General features: G+C 36.4%; 1 protein-coding gene across 1 annotated transcript in view; it reads right to left on the bottom strand.

The window, feature by feature from the left end:
- limk1a (LIM domain kinase 1a) overlaps positions 1-20,494 on the bottom strand; it is a 108,180-nt gene that overhangs the window by 76,955 nt on the left and 10,731 nt on the right. Inside the window, exon 2 of the mRNA XM_079824561.1 lies at positions 16,797-16,896. Within this exon, the coding sequence (XP_079680687.1) occupies positions 16,797-16,896 (100 nt within the window). The remainder of the gene's footprint in view (positions 1-16,796; positions 16,897-20,494) is intronic.

Here is a 20,494-nt window from a genome sequence, read left to right as displayed (position 1 = left end):
CAGTTGGGAGAAAACTGGATGTGTGTCAGTGTAATGGATCCTTGCTTCAGGTCTTAAAGTGACAGGAGCCAAATAAACCTGCTGCCATCTGTACATTAATGTTAATTAAACAAAATTCAAATAAAACATCACTCACTGCTCTAGACTGAATTACTAGCATCAGTGCATATGTAATTCAAACAGTTAAGTCTATTAGTGTTTTAATATATTACATTTGGTTATTCAATTTCTTCCAGCTGTGAAATAGACCTAGCAGAAGAATGTGCAACGTTTGTAATTTGCATCCTATTATTTGAAATTTGTTCTTATTTTTAATAACAAAAATAAAATGATGAAATAAAATAAAGTGAAATACAATTTCCAGCCCTACTTTGGCCTAAATGGTGGGTCAATCTTTTTTCTTTTGTTTCTTTGTAATGCTACATTTTTAAAATAGGGAAACTAGTTTTGCTGTACTGCTCTGTGACTTATAATCATAATAAGATTGTGGATCATTATCCTGCCTAAAAAAAGTGCAATATGTTTGCCATATTGCCCACCCCAGCCTTAACTCCCATTAAAACTGTTCACAGGAACAAACATCTTTGACAGACACCGATCCAGAAACAAATCCTACATGGTGAAATAATAATTATCTCAATAAAAGAGTCCAGAGTGAGGCAATCTCCCACATTCAAGGGATTCACCATTCAAGGAACTTTCTGTGGTGCTTTTTTCAAACTTTAGGTACTTTGTATGTTGTCAGAATGAAATCAAAAGAGCAAACGAAAGTGTTCAGCCCAAGAAAGTAAATTCCCCTGAAATCAACAAACCAGAGGTTGACTCGTGCTGGTTTCCCAGCTGACAACGGCTGCATGTCGATCACAAGAAACAAAACCCCAGCCCTCATAAGAGCTCAGAGCTAATCACCTCACACTGATGCAATTATTTCCTCATGATTAGAGCTGATGATTAGCCCGCCTAGCGCTGGCTTCGTGATTCGAGCCCTATTGCACCGTGTCTTTGGCAATCACAAACCCGGCAGCTGGCACAAACAGATCCGGTTGTTCGTTCATTCACGGGCTACCTAAGCGGATCTGGAATGTCCTGAGGAAAAAAAAAATAAGAACTGATCCTCCATCGCTGGATTAAAGCGTGTTAGGACAATAACAGAGGTGATGGAAAATCACCGGCTCTCAACCTCACACACGGTTGCAGCTCTATTAGGGAAGTTCAACTTCTGCATTTGGTCAGAACTTTGTGACAGATTACATTGTGTCAAAAAAAAACAACAGCCATGTCCACTGTTGTCAAGGAAGTGATGACATGGTGAGGTGTTACGTAGCCAGACCTTTGGCGATCTGCAGAAGTCATTACATTTACAGTACATTTATGCATTTGGCAGATGCTTTTATCCAAACCAACTTACAGTGCCCTTATTACAATACCCCTGGGGCAACATGGAGTAAAGTGCCTTGCTCAAGGACACACTGGTGACCGCTGGGATCGAACCAGCAACCTTCTGCATATCAGTTCAGTGGTTTAACCCACTGGACCACCATCTCCATTTTGGTGAACTGTCAAGACACACGCAAACACTGTCAAGGCTTCATCGGGACATCGCAATTGCACATTTTAAGATGAAGAGGGACTCTTTTGGTTTTCAACTGTGATAACTAATGTGTTCACTCACAGAATCAGACACTACTGCTTTTTATATAGCATAATTTCCCCTTATGAATTATATAATTTGGTTTGTTGCTCCGTTGGGTCGGATTGCTTTCACACCTCACGCGAACCGTCCCGGAGTTTGTTTGCAATCGGGCCAAGACCACTTGAGCGATTGTTTTGGTGTGGATCCGAGCACGATTGCCATGTTCACTTAGGCCTAAATGAACCGAACTAATGCCGAGTTCAGACTGCACAATTTGACTATCTGGGCCAGCATTCAGTCACTGCTGTTTTCACACTGACCGATGGATCAGCAACAGGTTCTACACTGCATGACTTTACAAGAAGAAGAATCACTGACAGCTCTCTCCGGTGCGCAAACTACATTTCACAACCAAACACACGTGAGAAGTGACAAGTAAACAACGCGAGATCGCACGAGCGTCAGACTGGAATTCTCACGCGAGACTGGAATTGTTATTAAAAATAATAAACTGCAGAAAGTTTGCGATCCAAATTGTCTTTGCGCTGATTTGCAGAGAAAAGGAGAAGATTATGGAGGAGGAAATGGTTGGTGCGACACAGGGATCAAGGATTGTGTTCTGCAAAGAGAGTTTGTGGTAAATAAATAATTTTGCAACTCAAAAAAAGATTTTATGATGCTGTTAACTTTATTTAAGCAATTCATCTTGATTTAACACAATTATATCAAGTTTCTGGTTCAAATGTAATTGATTCATGTTAAACTGACTTAAAACCGTTGCTCTTTGACATAACTTGATGTTTTCATTTTGAAATAACATGTTTCAGTCAAGTAACCCAATCAAACAAGACTTTCACTTCCCATCATGCTTTGCAAAGGGGCTGAATTCGGAGAGTAAATGTTTAAATAAAGTGCCAGTTGATGCATTTTGAACAAGATGAGAATGGAGAGACTTTTTAATGCTTAATGTTTTGTTATGTTGGTATTTAAAAGTTTTTGTTACCATTGTGGTGAAGTGTAGAGCATGTGCTTGGGGTGAGGACCTGCTAATAACAATTAAAGCTGTTTTAATAATAAAAAATAACTACTTTGGGCATGCCATGGATGTAACAAAACCATCTTCTGGCTATAGCCAATAAGACCTTGTAAAAGGTTTTGTAAATGTTGTAAAAATAGTACTTCACTAAATAAAAATAATCAATTAAACTGGATTACTTGTTAGGGCCCGAGCACCATCGGTTGCTCTTTTTATTTTGGTTTGTTTTTTATATTCATTTTACAATAATTCAATTGAATAGTTTTGGACAAAATTAAGAATGTTAACCTGATTTAACTAAATGGCATTGAATTAACCTTACATAAAAAACTTAAAAATTAAAAAAACTTAAGTTTACTGAAATAAACAATGTTAATTAAATTCAACATAACCTAATTACTTGGAACCTGTTGACATAAAAAGTGATATGTTGGATTTAGTAAATTTTTTTGAGGGGTCAAGCAAATGTTTGTGCTTTGTTTCTGTTTGATAGAATTGTAAATATATCTATTAAAATACTGATATTCTGGTCTATAACTCCTCCCCTAACCTCCCGCTGCCCTGTATCTTGCTCTCTCATTGGCTGCCGGTCATCGCCGATGTATTTTTCAGTCAGAAAACAGTTCACACAGCAGGAGTTTGAATCGCAGACTGGTCCAGATATTTAGCAAGCCAAATATCACACAGGCGTCGGCGACTCATCTGCGAGTCTCTCTGATCGCGTCTTTGATAATTCACACTGCGTGATTGTCACTCACGTGCACGAGCACCGCTTTGCCTATGATTTCGGGCATTTGTCGACGATGTAACACTAAACAATTTACATGTGACATTGATGCTTTAATAATTCCTTTCTCCTTACAAAAATGTAAATAATGGCTGTATTTCTAGCCGCGATGTGGGCTTCTCCTTCTTCTCGTGGGCATGTCACGTGCATACACGAATGACAACGATTATAAAAATTGATAGGGATGATTAGATTTTTGAAATTTAAATTATTACGATTGTGATAAAAAAAAGTATCTATTTTTTGGGATGGTAACTGTAATATTATTATTTAAATGTTATTAGTAATTAGTTACATTACTAGTGTCACAGGGTGTTTTGGTGTTGGTTCATGTTCATGTTTCATGTTTTTAGTTTAGCACGTTCAATGTCATGTTTACTGTCATGTTTGTCTTGTTCTTTCAGCTTCCTGGTTTTGTCATGTGTTTCATTGTCATGTGATTCCCATGCCCTCATGTGTTGTGTCATGTCATTGGCTAATTGTCTCATCATTGCTCACAGGTGTCACTTGTCTTGTCATTAGTCTGTGTGTATTTAAGCCCTCATGTTTGCCGTGTGTCCTTGTCTGTTATTGTACGTTGTAACCCACTTGCTGGTGAGTCTTTTCATAGCCAAGTCTTTGTGGTTTTGATTTATGTTTATATTGGGAATAAAAAACTGTACTTGGGTCCAAAATACTTGCCTCATCAGTGGATAATTGTTACAACTAGCTACTAGGGAAAGTAATATTATTACTGTAACGCATTACTAGTAACTAGATACTGCCCAACACTGGACATGACAGACAACTAATTGCCCAGTATTGGTCCTGTCACACAGCGCAGATTTCCTAGAAAGCGGTTGTGAGTCCTGAAAAGTAAGTGTGTGAGTTTTGTAATAGAATGCAAATGACATGTAAATAACTGAACTGTGTGTGTCAAATACAGGACTGACAACTGTATTCTGCTGTTGTGTGAGCATGGCCACACAAAGAAACTCACATGGTAAGTGGCTAGCCACAATTTGACCAGTAGCCTTCATAAACGTTTCATAACACTTTTTGAATGTCTGATTTTAAAAATGACAAATACCAATTATTTTCGGTGTGTGAATGGGTGAATGTGAGGCAATGTGTAAAGCGCTTTGGATGGCCATTGGTCTGTTAAAAGCGCTATATAAATGCAGTCCATTTACCATTTTATGCACCTAAATAAAATAAAACAACCTCCAAGGGCCCTATCATACACACAGCGCAATGTGACACCAGGTGCGACGCAAGTGTTTTTTGCTAGTTTCATCTGTTCACCCATGGGTGTGCTGGTCTGAAAACCAGGTGTGTTCAGGAGCATTGTTGGTGTGTTGCTATTTTCAGGAACTGAAAACGACTGGCCATTGACCAACACAAACCTGCTCTGAAGTCAATAGCGCAGTATTTTTGTGTTATTTAGAGGGTGTGTTAGTAATATGAGCCTATAGGCGGGTGCACAACGTGTACACTCTCGTTATTACACATACACACAGGCAGCAGCACACACACATTTAAATATAAAAAATAAAAGGATTTCTCTCTGGAGAAGCGTTCAGTCTTTCCGGTCACAGATTCCTCAATGTAAATCCGCTGTGGTGTGAACGCAACTGACTTTTAAAGGGAATGGGAGATGAGACTCTGATTGGCTTATTGCACGTTACACTAGGGCCGGGTGATATGGTCAAAAAAAAAAATACCAGATTTATTTTATTTCACAAAAAATCAGATTTACGATTTAAACCGCTTTTTCTTTTTTTCCTACTTAAAATTAATTTGCAGATGACAAATAAATTGTTCAAAACAAGTTACCTTTATTTTGTTTTTGTAAAATATTTGCGGCTGGGTAGCACATACCTGGGGTCCAAGACTTTCAGCATGTGAATAAACTAGTCAAAGGTTTATGAATTGATATGCAGCTAAAATTAACTTTTATTTACAACAGTAATGCGCACATTTTTTTTATTTTAAAATATATAATTTAAACATTCTACTCTTATTAAATATAGGTTACCATTGTTCTTTTATAGGATCACACTGAACTGACCGACAGCTTCAGTGACTATTAAAGGAGCTCTTTACATGGTTTCTGGGTAATTTGTCACAAGTTTTGTTTTTCATTAGACTTCCTACTTTTGTCCATATATTAGGGAGTGGAAATGGCTAATTAGTCAATACGTGCTCCTATGCCACTATCTACTGGTTATAGTGGACATTTCATGTCTTTTTAAAATAAAAGTGCTTGTTTGCCACAAAGTGGTCTACACCTTTAAACTTTTAGTTTTACAAATCTTCACATTAAAAATAACATTAAAATGGGATAATATGTAGAGCTTTGAAGTGCTGGAAAAAGTGTGAAGCAATTGAAAACCCTTGAAAAGTGCTTGAATTTCAATCTCAAAAGGTGGTACGAACCCTGTGGTACTATGTGGTGTTGCTACAGTAAATCATGGTGAATGTTAGTGATTTGTGACTGAAACCCCTGCTCTTCGCTCATGGCTCAATGGTTTCTCCTGGTCTCCACATCAGCGCTGTTTGATCTGATATCTGTGGTTTATAACAGAGAATTCTGCGCTGAACGCTTCCACTAGATCTCACAGAAGTGATGTTATTAATTCTGTGGTGAATTCCGTTCAGACTTCAAACACACTTTGCAGCGGGTATTGTTTGTTCTGCGACTGACGACGAAAAACCGATTTTCATTCAAACAAGTCGATGTAAACTTCACATTCGAGTTATTTGATTTAATCGCCCAGCCCTACATTACGCGTTTTCCTGTCATTAAACTAGCAAAAATGGATTCGGACACACCCTAAGTGCACTTGTGCTGTGTGCTTTAGACCATGCGCTTAGAACGTTAAAATAGGGCCCCAAGTATCCAATGAATAGTTATTTTCCTTCCCTGTACAGACTTTCCCAACAAACTTCTGGAAACCTGTGCACACTGACTCCCAGATATTATGTAGAGCCAGATTAGTCAGATATTAATCTTCTACATGATGACCAATAATAAAACACATTGTTCTAACAGACTGGATCAACAGCCAAATGGATTTCAGCTCTTCAGGGAGCGATTCCCAAGAGCCTTAGAGGTAGTGATTGTGTAAATACGAGTGGGTTGATATAGCATATTTTGCAATTTGTAGGTTTTGGGTTTCGACAAGCCTCATGAAGTATGTGTCTGTAATCGACACACAAACACACCAGACCTTTGTAAAGAGTCTGCCGTCTAGTCAGTATCCCAACAGTGCAGTTACCATCGTCAAATACAACAAACAAGTTTGAGAGGTTAATATAAAAGTGGTGTTGGCCAAGTTGAGTGTCAGTTGCACTGTGACTGGAACTCGGACATCTTTAGGTTTCAGAGCCATAGGGAAAATCCGAAGCTCTCATTGGTTTGATGGTGTTTATGCTACAATAATGGTAAAGCGATGTGCCTGGGGTACTGCAACACTGATTCCAGATATCCTGAGAGGAATTTATGGTTTTCTGGTTGTCATACTCTCGTTAAGTTATTACGATTAAAGTTAGTGAGTCCCTGCTAACATAAAAAAAAAAAAAAAACTAACCAAATAAGGTCTGTATATGTTTGTTTACTGTTTTTTTGTATCATTTGCTGTGCAGAGAGAGAGTGTTTGTGAATGAGACGTTAATGCGCACGAGTGAAAAACTATGTAATAAACTTCATAAACCATCAGTAAAGTTTGGCCATCAATCGGAGGGGGTATACGCTACATTCTGTGTCCAAAAACATCTTGGGATAAGGTTTTCACACTGACAGCTGTACATTGTAAGATATAGCAACTCCGTTTGTTTGTCCGAGTTCGCAACAGTAACTAAGGGGGGTGGGGCTTGATAGGTCAATTATAAATGAATCTGTGCTTAAGATGTTTTTTTTTTTTACTTTCTAAATGTTTGCTTTATCTTAAGGGTTTTTTTCCGTGGTTTTAATTTTAGTTTTAGTATAACATCATAACACCATGCATATTTTTATATTAAAAGAACAAGAAACCAAACCAATATACAGTATAGTTACTTTAGTTTTTCTTCTGAAACAAAAATGTATTTCCTATTATCACTGTAAAGCTGCTTTGAGGCTATCTGTGTTGTAAAAAGCGCAATAGAAATGAAGGTGACTTTACTTTATTGACATTTGAGGCTTAATGCTTAATTTTCATAAAAATATTTGGCATCCAGTTGCTTCAAACTATGGTATAATCCTATTCAAAACAACATTGAATGTAAATTGGGATAATCATAATTAATAAATCGCAATTACAATTTTTTAAGGGAATAATTGACAATTATAGCCTGGATGCCAGCCGAACTTAGCCCCGCCCACAACATTTGAGCTCGGGCAGTTCGGTCTGGACTTGAACCGTATAGGAGTAATTATGCCCGAACAGAAACTGTTCGGACCAAGACATGTGCCGGTAAACGGTAATACGATATACCGCAATAATGAACATGCACAATATTGTTATCGTGGGCACTTTAAAATACCGTGAATAATTATTTCTTAAGAATTATTCACATTTTTAGAATGCATTTTAAGAATACTTTACCCATCAACCGTTTAAAATGAACAATACGTCAAAGAGGGATGCACTGAAGTAAACAAAACCCAAGGAGCCGAGCACATGGCGGAACATGTGAAGGACATGCCCTGAATGAAACGCACATTCACTCTCTGACAGCAGAGGGCGCTGACGGAACCGCAGAAATGCAGCCGTTTCCCCGGTAATCCTCGTAAACAAATCTCATCACATAACCAAATACTTAATAGGCTACTTAAAGACTTAAGCTCTCAAACTTAAACATTTTATATTTTAATCTGGACTAAATGACATGCCCTAGATATTGTTTGAATATGTTCTGATTGTTGTTCAGTCACACACTTTACAATAAGGCTCTATTATTTAACATTAGTTCATTCATTAACAAACTGACAATGAAAAATACTTCTAAAACGTGTATTAATCTTAGTTAAATGTAAATTTCAACATTTAATAACACATTATTAATATCAAAAGTTGTAACTGTATTATTTAATGGATCTGAGCTTACACTAACTAACAGCTGCTTTTTAAACTAACATTATAAAAGAATAATAACTGTAAAAATGTAGCTATTTGTTGATGTTGATGCATTAACTAGCGAGACCTTATTGTAAAGTGTTACCTAAGTTTTAAATATTTGTTTACTTTATACATTTGTGTGTATTGCTTTAATGTATTTAAATATTTGGTTCTTTTTGTTATAAGAAAGTTATTAAACCTGTTATAGTATGACAACACTTTTTTTGCAACAAATTTCAATATCGTGATAATACCGTATACCGTGATAAAAGCTTTGGCAATTAATCGCAACACGAAAATTTGATACCGGCACATGTCTATTCGGACCAATGAAATTGTCAGGACGGGCTTTAGACGATGATGGACAGATGATGAACAGTAACGTAATCATCCACGTCATTAAAGAGCGCTTGGGTTGAATTTGTTCTAATCCTAAAAAAATCCGGGAAAAAAATGGCATTTGGGGGGTAAAATATGTGTTATTTCGGCAGGGCTGTCTGCTAAAATTCGCATTCCTGGGTCTGTATATCACATAATTGGGGTCGCTTCAACCCAGGGACGTGGAAACAAAGTGTGCAGTTGAGTTCTGTTGACATTTGACAACTAACGTTATGCGTCGCTCCGTTGCTCTGATTGGTTGTAGGTCTATCCAATTGAGGTCTTTCCTGGTTCGGTTGAAACACACCCCATGATCACAGCCCAACGGAGCAGATCAGACTCATATTCTGACAAGAATTGAGTATGACGACGTCAGGCTATGACAATTATGTTTTTTTGTCATAATCGGGCAGCCCTGCTGGATTCCATGCTTGCGTTCGTGTTTTCCGCATCGCAGAAATCATAGGGCCCTACATTTTTGCTTGCTGGACTAGAGAACAGGTGAAAATAATCCCACAGACACACATTGAAGGAGGAACCTGAGTCACATCTACAGAGCGGACGCTGAGACGTGAGGAGGAACTGCTCCAACCACACACACACCACACCCTTACAATCGCCCCAAACTTCACCCCCGATACGGCGCCTCTGCTTACTCAAGTAGTTTTGTTCACAAACTAACAGCTAGATCACACACACATTTATTCAGAGTTACACAATGAGCCTTTCATGCCTCTGATGATGAAACCGCCTTCTCCGCGGTTGTTCAAAAGAATTGTGCAATCGCCTCCATTAACCTGAGCATGTTTTCATCAGTGGTTTCCACACACCACAAGCTTCGATCTCAATCATGCACTGAAATGTGCAGCGTGGCTGTCAGGATTCTTCCCGTCGGCACGGAGGAACGGCTGACCGAACAGCACCCTAATGGATTATTAGGAAAAAAGCCATTTATAAAGAAAACGTCTCAAAACAAGAGGTGAACACAGCAAACAAAGACAAAAGCAGCTTTGTTCCAACACTAAGAGCTGCTGATCTGTTATTTGTTTGGCTCTGAGGAAATTTCAGGTTCAATGTCCATATTTCACTTGAGTTACAGAGGGATTTAAAACAAGGTTTTAATAAAATACATAATCAGAGCAAAATAACCCAAATGTTGGATCACTATAATTAGGAACCACAGTTTCCACAAATCCCTTCACTCTTTTATTTTGGACGGCAAGGGCGTGTGGGCGTGGTTTCAGCGCAGACAGTGGACACGCCCCCAGCGTTTGAGAGCAGAGAATGCTGCTTATTTTTACAAGATTTTAATAAGCTATTTTTTTTTACTTGCCGTTTTTTTTAATCATACATATTTGGCTGGGTGGTTCATAAAAATTTTCTGTGGTGTGACAAACTTAGAACACATAATATTGACTTTACACAGACTTTACTGGAGAATGACTGGAGTGACGCCAGCTTTACAACAGAGCGGTCATTCTCCTACCTTCACCTGAAGTGGAGGGTGAATTGTCTGTAGACACAGACCCAGAGCCTCATCAATGCGAGCCGCTGCTCAAACTGCGTTAACTCCCGATGCCGAAGATGCTAGTGAAGCAGCAGCGCAAGAGAACTGACCTAATCTATGAACAGTCAAATCCCTTTACACTGAATGCCACTAAAAATAGATCAGATATCTGATATACATACGATGTATTTTCATTCAAATTAACTGAATCAATAAGCAGCACAGGACCAATAGGTTCAGACCTAAAAGCCTATTATAAACGGATTTCCTCAGATAAATTAGACTTTATACGCCAGCACATTACGGTATTGTTGTTCGTTACCGCGGCAACCACTTGCGTGTCAGGGTTTGAAAGTGCGTCTCATGTATGAAAATGATCTGTACACATGACGGATAGCAATAATATTGCAAGAAAAGCCTGACGTGTACTGACAACTGCATTATTTAACCGTATTTTCTTCATTACAATGTTAAAGCAAGTGTCAAGTCAGTTTCATTCATAATGTTTACTTCATGTAACATGACAGTTCATACTGGAGTGAAGCCGTTCTCATCGTGTGATTGGGGGAAACATTTCAGAGGGGCGTGGGTAGTGAGCCGTTGGAAGACATCACGATGACCCACAACGTCCAATAGGAAAATTCAACTGCAGTAGCCACCGTTCAACCTTAAGAGGGCAGCACTTTGGCAGTTTTACACCATATTTTATAGAATTAAAACACTTTATACTCAAATGTCAAAACATATACTCAAATCAATGAACAGCATTAATAAAGCCCCAGTATTACAGATCATTAACTAAAAAAAGTTGGTTTAGGGTTTAGTTACCCTTTCAAAAGTGAAATTAGCATGGTCACTAAACAGTTAGGATTCATTAGTTGGGATGGCATGCAGTAAGCAGGACGCACAGATGTTGAGCTGTCACTAGTGTTAATTTCGTCAGTCGAGACGAAACTAAATATGTTCGTCAACAACCTTTTTTCCCATGACGAAGACGAGACGGCACCAATGTCCAAAAACGCTGACTAAGACTAAATTAACATGCATTATTGTTGACGAACAAAGACGAGAGTAAAATGTTTTGCATAAAATAAAAACCAAGATAAAATCTCTCTTCATTTTCGTCTACAATCGTCTCTACTTTTTCATCATGAGATGAAAATTCAGCTGTTCAAAATATTCAGAAAGAGTTTGCGCTGTTGCTCAAGTACAGGTCTCAGACTCCTCCTGTTGCTGCCAGCCTGTCAGGTCACATGGTTCCCGGAGCGCTCAATACTTCTAGCTCTGTGTCAATACATTTGAAGGGCTTAAGCGGATACATAACAGGTGTTTGCAGCAATTTATGGAAACAGTACAGCATAGTGTGCATTGATTATTACGTCAACAGTATCATTATATTATGGAGAGTGGTGGAGATGCAAAATTGTTAACATTAAGGTTAATGTTTTTCTTGTATTTAGCCCTCAGGTACTCCTTACTAATTGGTCACACTCATACTCACTGATGGTCAAATGTGACCATACACCTTAAATATTTTTTAAATAAATAGCCTATGTTTTAGTTCAATAATATTTATTGAATATTTTGAGGAGATATTTTGGTACTAAATGCTATTTGTGCAATATTTATGGTCCATTAATGACCACTTAAAACATTTGTCTTCTAATATTTGTATTATTTATATTACAATTAGTGTAGTAATTAAGGTTACAATAGAGAATTCCAATGCAAAGAGGCAAATCAGAGTCATTTTGTGGCTGGAAAAATAAAAATTATCATTTGTAATGCCATTACTGGTGCCTGTATGGCTCTTTAATCAATATACATGTAGTCTAGTTGCTCAAAAAAGTATTGCAGATCATAACTGCTTACTTATTTGTGAAATTTTAAAATGTTAATAATAGTGGATAGTAATGAATGCAAGCAAATATTATTTAACCCCCCAAAAAAGTTTAAAATAGTGCTAAAAGGCAAACTTATTTTCCCTTTTATGTACAGTAGGCCATATAAATATGAGTTCATACTAAATCAAGATCGAAATCGATATTTGTGCCCATCGTCTCATAAGCTAATGCTGATTTTAGGCATCTATGCAATAAATCAACCAGTTAGCTATGGTATACATTATGCAAGTTATATGTATTTTATGTAACTTATTTTGCCACAAAATATATTGAGTTTTCTTTGACTAAAACTAGACTAAAATGACGAGACTTTTAGTCGACTAAAACTTGACTAAGGTACCTTGAGTTGTCTTTTGACTAAAACTAGACTAAAATGACGAGACTTTTAGTCGACTAAAACTTGACTAAGATACTTTGAGTTGTCTTTTGACTAAAACTAGACTAAAATGATGAGACTTTTAGTCGACTAAAACTTGACTAAGATACCTTGAGTTGTCTTTTGACTAAAACTAGACTAAAATGACGAGACTTTTAGTCGACTAAAACTTGACTAAGATACCTTGAGTTGTCTTTTGACTAAAACTAGACTAAAATGACGAGACTTTTAGTCGACTAAAACTTGACTAAGATACTTTGAGTTGTCTTTTGACTAAAACTAGACTAAAATGACAAGACTTTTAGTCGACTAAAACTTGACTAAGATACCTTGAGTTGTCTTTTGACTAAAACTAGACTAAAATGACAAGACTTTTAGTCGACTAAAACTTGACTAAGATACTTTGAGTTGTCTTTTGACTAAAACTAGACTAAAATGACAAGACTTTTAGTCGACTAAAACTTGACTAAGGTACCTTGAGTTGTCTTTTGACTAAAACTAGACTAAAATGACGAGACTTTTAGTCGACTAAAACTTGACTAAGATACTTTGAGTTGTCTTTTGACTAAAACTAGACTAAAATGACAAGACTTTTAGTCGACTAAAACTTGACTAACATACCTTGAGTTGTCTTTTGACTAAAACTAGACTAAAATGACGAGACTTTTAGTCGACTAAAACTTGACTAAGATACTTTGAGTTGTCTTTTGACTAAAACTAGACTAAAATGACAAGACTTTTAGTCGACTAAAACTTGACTAAGGTACCTTGAGTTGTCTTTTGACTAAAACTAGACTAAAATGACGAGACTTTTAGTCGACTAAAACTTGACTAAGATACTTTGAGTTGTCTTTTGACTAAAACTAGACTAAAATGACAAGACTTTTAGTCGACTAAAACTTGACTAACATACCTTGAGTTGTCTTTTGACTAAAACTAGACTAAAATGACGAGACTTTTAGTCGACTAAAACTTGACTAAGATACTTTGAGTTGTCTTTTGACTAAAACTAGACTAAAATGATGAGACTTTTAGTCGACTAAAACTTGACTAAGGTACCTTGAGTTGTCTTTTGACTAAAACTAGACTAAAATGACGAGACTTTTAGTTGACTATAACATGACTAAGGTACCTTGAGTTGTCTTTTGTCTAAAACTAGACTAAAATGACGAGACTTTTAGTCGACTAAAACTTGACTAAGGTACCTTGAGTTGTCTTATGTCTAAAACTAGACTAAAATGACAAGACTTTTAGTCGACTAAAACTTGACTAAGATACCTTGAGTTGTCTTTTGACTAAAACTAGACTAAAATGACGAGACTTTTAGTCGACTAAAACTTGACTAAGATACCTTGAGTTGTCTTTTGACTAAAACTAGACTAAAATGACGAGACTTTTAGTCGACTAAAACTTGACTAAGATACTTTGAGTTGTCTTTTGACTAAAACTAGACTAAAATGATGAGACTTTTAGTCGACTAAAACTTGACTAAGGTACCTTGAGTTGTCTTTTGTCTAAAACTAGACTAAAATGACGAGACTTTTAGTCGACTAAAACTTGACTAAGATACTTTGAGTTGTCTTTTGACTAAAACTAGACTAAAATGATGAGACTTTTAGTCGACTAAAACTTGACTAAGATACTTTGAGTTGTCTTTTGACTAAAACTAGACTAAAATGACGAGACTTTTAGTCGACTAAAACTTGACTAAGATACTTTGAGTTGTCTTTTGACTAAAACTAGACTAAAATGACGAGACTTTTAGTCGACTAAAACTTGACTAAGGTACCTTGAGTTGTCTTTTGACTAAAACTAGACTAAAATGACGAGACTTTTAGTCGACTAAAACTTGACTAAGATACTTTGAGTTGTCTTTTGACTAAAACTAGACTAAAATGACGAGACTTTTAGTCGACTAAAACTTGACTAAGGTACCTTGAGTTGTCTTTTGACTAAAACTAGACTAAAATGACGAGACTTTTAGTCGACTAAAACTTGACTAAGATACCTTGAGTTGTCTTTTGACTAAAACTAGACTAAAATGACAAGACTTTTAGTCGACTAAAACTTGACTAAGGTACCTTGAGTTGTCTTTTGACTAAAACTAGACTAAAATGACGAGACTTTTAGTCGACTAAAACTTGACTAAGATACCTTGAGTTGTCTTTTGACTAAAACTAGACTAAAATGACGAGACTTTTAGTCGACTAAAACTTGACTAAGATACTTTGAGTTGTCTTTTGACTAAAACTAGACTAAAATGACGAGACTTTTAGTCGACTAAAACTTGACTAAGATAGCTTGAGTTGTCTTTTGACTAAAACTAGACTAAAATGACAAGACTTTTAGTCGACTAAAACTTGACTAAGGTACCTTGAGTTGTCTTTTGACTAAAACTAGACTAAAATGACGAGACTTTTAGTCGACTAAAACTTGACTAAGATACTTTGAGTTGTCTTTTGACTAAAACTAGACTAAAATGACGAGACTTTTAGTCGACTAAAACTTGACTAAGATACCTTGAGTTGTCTTTTGACTAAAACTAGACTAAAATGACAAGACTTTTAGTCGACTAAAACTTGACTAAGATACTTTGAGTTGTCTTTTGACTAAAACTAGACTAAAATGATGAGACTTTTAGTCGACTAAAACTTGACTAAGGTACCTTGAGTTGTCTTTTGACTAAAACTAGACTAAAATGACGAGACTTTTAGTTGACTATAACATGACTAAGGTACCTTGAGTTGTCTTTTGTCTAAAACTAGACTAAAATGACGAGACTTTTAGTCGACTAAAACTTGACTAAGATACCTTGAGTTGTCTTATGTCTAAAACTAGACTAAAATGACAAGACTTTTAGTCGACTAAAACTTGACTAAGGTACCTTGAGTTGTCTTTTGACTAAAACTAGACTAAAATGACGAGACTTTTAGTCGACTAAAACTTGACTAAGATACTTTGAGTTGTCTTTTGACTAAAACTAGACTAAAATGATGAGACTTTTAGTCGACTAAAACTTGACTAAGATACTTTGAGTTGTCTTTTGACTAAAACTAGACTAAAATGACGAGACTTTTAGTCGACTAAAACTTCACTAAGGTACCTTGAGTTGTCTTTTGACTAAAACTAGACTAAATGACAAGACTTTTAGTCGACTAAAACTTCACTAAGGTACCTTGAGTTGTCTTTTGACTAAAACTAGACTAAAATGACGAGACTTTTAGTCGACTAAAACTTGACTAAGATACTTTGAGTTGTCTTTTGACTAAAACTAGACTAAAATGCCGAGACTTTAAGTCGACTAAAACTTCACTAATGTACCTTGAGTTGTCTTTTGACTAAACCTAGACTAAAATGACGAGACTTTTAGTCGACTAAAACTTGACTAAGATAATTTGAGTTGTCTTTTGACTAAAACTAGACTAAAATGACGAGACTTTTAGTCGACTAAAACTTGACTAAGGTACCTTGAGTTGTCTTTTGACTAAAACTAGACTAAAATGACGAGACTTTTAGTCGACTATAACTTGACTAAGATACCTTGAGTTGTCTTTTGACTAAAACTAGACTAAAATGACGAGACTTTTAGTCGACTAAAACTTGACTAAGATACTTTGAGTTGTCTTTTGACTAAAACTAGACTAAAATGACGAGACTTTTAGTCGACTAAAACTTGACTAAGATACCTTGAGTTGTCTTTTGACTAAAACTAGACTAAAATGACGAGACTTTTAGTCGACTACAACTTGACTAAGGTACCTTGAGTTGTCTTTTGACTAAAACTACACTAAATGACAAGACTTTTAGTCGACTAAAACTTCACTAAGGTACCTTGAGTTGTCTTTTGACTAAACCTAGACTAAAATGACGAGACTTTTAGTCGACTAAAACTTGACTAAGGTACCTTGAGTTGTCTTTTGACTAAAACTAGACTAAAATGACGAGACTTTTAATCGACTAAATCTTGACTAACCAAAAAAGATATGTGAATGACTAAATATGACTAAAACTAACAAGGACATTTGGCACAAGACTAAAGTGACAAAATTAACCCTAGCGGTCACTGATGGTACCAAACAAGAAAGCAGTCTTACTTGAAACACAGCGTGTGCCAGTCCGTGTTGAGGGCCTGTAGGTACTGTTCATCACAGATGAGCCGTCTGCATCCCGCACACTCCGGCAACCTCCCTCCGGCTGAACAACACAAACACAGTCACTAACATCATCCAAGTAATGCCACACTGAAGAATAACCAAATGCTCTTATACGCACAATATCATTTCTTATTTTTACCAGAAAAAGCTGGTAGGTTTTAGAACAGGAGCGATGGGAACGACTACGTTTGTTAACCAATGCTGATAATCTTGGTCGGATATTACAGATTGAACAATATATCAGCCTTTCCCTAATAAAAACATGACTTATTTCTCTTTTCCACTAATGGAAGTCAATGGACTGTTATACTCTTTCCACGTTCCGCTTATTATTACGGCTCAGGTGCTTCCAGTACCAACATTCAGTGCGTCTACATGCAGAGATTTATTCATAGGAAGTCAACGTGCTTAAAACAATAAATAGTTAAAGGATGAGTTCACTTCAGAATCAACATTTCCTGATAATTTACTCACCCCCATGTCATCCAAGATCATGTCTTTCTTTCTTCAGATGAAAAGAAATTAAGGTTTTTGAGGAAAACATTCCAGATTTTTCCCCATATAACGGACTTCACCGGGGACCGACGGGCCGAAGGTCCAAAATGCAGTTTTAATGCAGATTCAAAAAGCTCTACACGATCCCAGACGAGTAATAAGGGTCTTATCTAGCCAAACCATTGCTCATTTTAAAAAAAAATAAACATTTATATACTTTTTAAATAGTGTTGTCACGATACTGGAATTTCTAACTTCGATACCTGGAAAAGTATCGATATTCGATACCATTTTCAATACCATGGGGAAAAAACGCTGCATATACTGTCAAATAGATATCTTTTATATTTCTTTTTTGTCCATCTATTGAAAAGTCTAGGCAATCAAATTTCTTCTGAAGAAATCACTTTATATGATAGAGCTTTTTTTCATATATAAACATTGATCAATTACCTTTACAATTATCTCACAAATATTTGCTAACTCGATGTATTTTTGGGGTAATTTTTTTGCAACAGCTTACACACAGGCACAGCACAAGGAAGCAAATGGTATACTGAATTTAAAAACACAGTGAAAAGACACAAAAGAAATAGACTTGGTTAACCCTTAATCGTCCCTTGGGGTCCAGCTGACCCCACTGGACTTTTCCTCCATTTTTCAAAAGTGTTCCCTTCATCTCAGGGCCATGAGACTCTGTGACTTTTCCTAAATAATCTATCTAAACATGCACAAACAATCTGGGCTTGATTTGGTTGTTCTAAAGGTGTGTAAAAAAATATTTACCGTTTAAGTCCCTCGGGGTCAGATTGACCCCACATTGAAAATGAATGGGAAAGTGTAAAAAACAAACATTATTTTCACTTTTTTTTGTCAAAAAAAATTAACTAAATCCAGTATAAATCTTCCACATTTATATCAAGGTCTGGTCCTAGAGCATAAACACAAAGTAGAACGAACTTTCTATCTCATACACACACACACACACACACACACACACACACACACACACACACACACACACACAAACACACACATGTGAGTGACTGCAACAGAGAGTATTTTTATTGAAATTGGCAAATAAAAACAACAAAACTGGCATAAATCTGAAAGATTTTCATAAATAAATGAAGAACTAATACTAGAGCACAAATGCAATATGGAACAAGCATGTTCACTCACACACACACACACACACACACACAAACACAAACACAGGTGTCTGGAGTATTTTTTTGATTTTGGCAATGAATGGGAAAATGTAAAAAATGCTTTTTTTTTTCACTTTGTTTGTAAAAAAAAAAAATCAACTAAATCCAGTATAAATATGAAAATGTCTACATTTATATCAAGATCTGGTCCTAGAGCATAAGAACAAAGTGGAATGAACTTTCTGTCTCATACACACACGCACGCACGCACACACACACACACACGCACGCACGCACACACACACACACACACACACACACACACACACACACACACACGTGTGTGACTGCAACAGAGAGCATTTTTATAGAAACTGGCAAATAAAATCAACAAAACTGGCATAAATCTGAAAAAATTCCATACATAAATGAAGGACAAATACTAGAGCACAAATGCAACATGGAACAATCATGAGAAAAAGAGGGAAAAGGGCAAATAAAAGAAAAATGAAAGGCAGCTTAACTTCTGCATAACTTCCCTATGGACCTCTAGTGGATAATGTGGTCATTGCTCTCTCTCTCTCTCTTTCTCTTTAACTATAATTCCTAAAGTTTTTCCACAAACCTACAGATGGCGGTATTCTATCCCTAACACATAGAGCAATGTCCAAAAACTATTTATATTTATTTAAGATCATCATTCAAGTGATTTTTTCATAAAAAAATAATTTTTAATGAGCCAATTTATGACATAGTTAAGTATTTGTGCAGTAAATAGGTAAAAAACTACCAAATACCCACAAAAACACAGCATAAATGTATAGTTGAGAAGTAAATAAAAAAAATTATATATAGTTTTCCATGTAAAAAAATTATATTTCCTTATGCAATCGCTCTGTAAAAGTGTGGGGTCTCTCTGAGCCCAAGGGACTCAAACGTAAACCCTACTTGAGGGACGATTAAGGGTTAAGTAATGCATAGCACATCACAGAGCGAGTGCAAGACAAATATTTATATACTTTCTAACCACAAATGCTCTTTTTATTTTGTTTAGAAAATGGCTGATTGTTTCCCTAGATAAGACCCTTATTCCTCCTCTGGGATCATGTCGAGCTCTTTGAAGCTGCACTGAAATTGCGATTTGGACCATCAACCCGTTGGACCCTGGTGAAGTCCACTATAAGGGCTGGGGGAAAATACTGATTTCTCGATTTTAATCGATTCTCATTTTTACGAACCAATATCGATTCTTAAAAAATAAAAATGTTTTTTTTTTTTAAAAACAATAATCTTTGTGCTTTGTAACTTTTAATATAAAAAACAAAGTCTCACATTTCTAATTACGTCCATTTTAGTTGCGCCTCAGCTCAAGAGAAGCGGCAGCAGGCAGCTCACTCATTGGTACGGCACAAAGTTCCTTGATCATTACGCTGGAATGAGAGAATAGTTCCTAGTCATATCGGTCTAGAAAATCACAACTTTTAATTTTCCGTCGGCCTTAGTACACGATGTAACTACACACCTCACAACATGCAAATAGGAAAATGTTGGCGTTATTTTGTCACTTATTGAGCAGTAGGCTAGCTGGAGCCATTTACCTCCAGTCTTTGTGCTAAGCTAGGCTAGCTGTGAGTGTGTCAGGCAGAGTTATGGCTCGGAGATGAGAATGGTGTGTATGGACTTATCTAACTCTGGGGGATACGGCGAATAAGCTAAAGTCCCAAAAAGTCGCAGTGTTCCTTTAATTTGAACCTTCAATATTACAGTAATGAAGTACCAACTGACTACCACAATAATTTATATTGAATCGAATCGCAAGCTTGTGAATGGAAATCAAATCGAATCGTGATATTTGTGTCAACACCCGGCTCTCTACATTATATGGAGAAAAATCCTGACTGTTTTCCTCAAAAACCTTCTTTCATTTCGACTGAAGAAAGAAAGACATGAACATCTTGGATGACATGGGGGTGAGTCAATTATCAGCAATAA

Source organism: Gobio gobio, assembly GCF_949357685.1.
Source record: "Gobio gobio genome assembly, chromosome: 8".
NCBI lineage: Eukaryota > Metazoa > Chordata > Actinopteri > Cypriniformes > Gobionidae > Gobio > Gobio gobio.
This window is presented reverse-complemented; position numbering and strand designations above follow the sequence as displayed.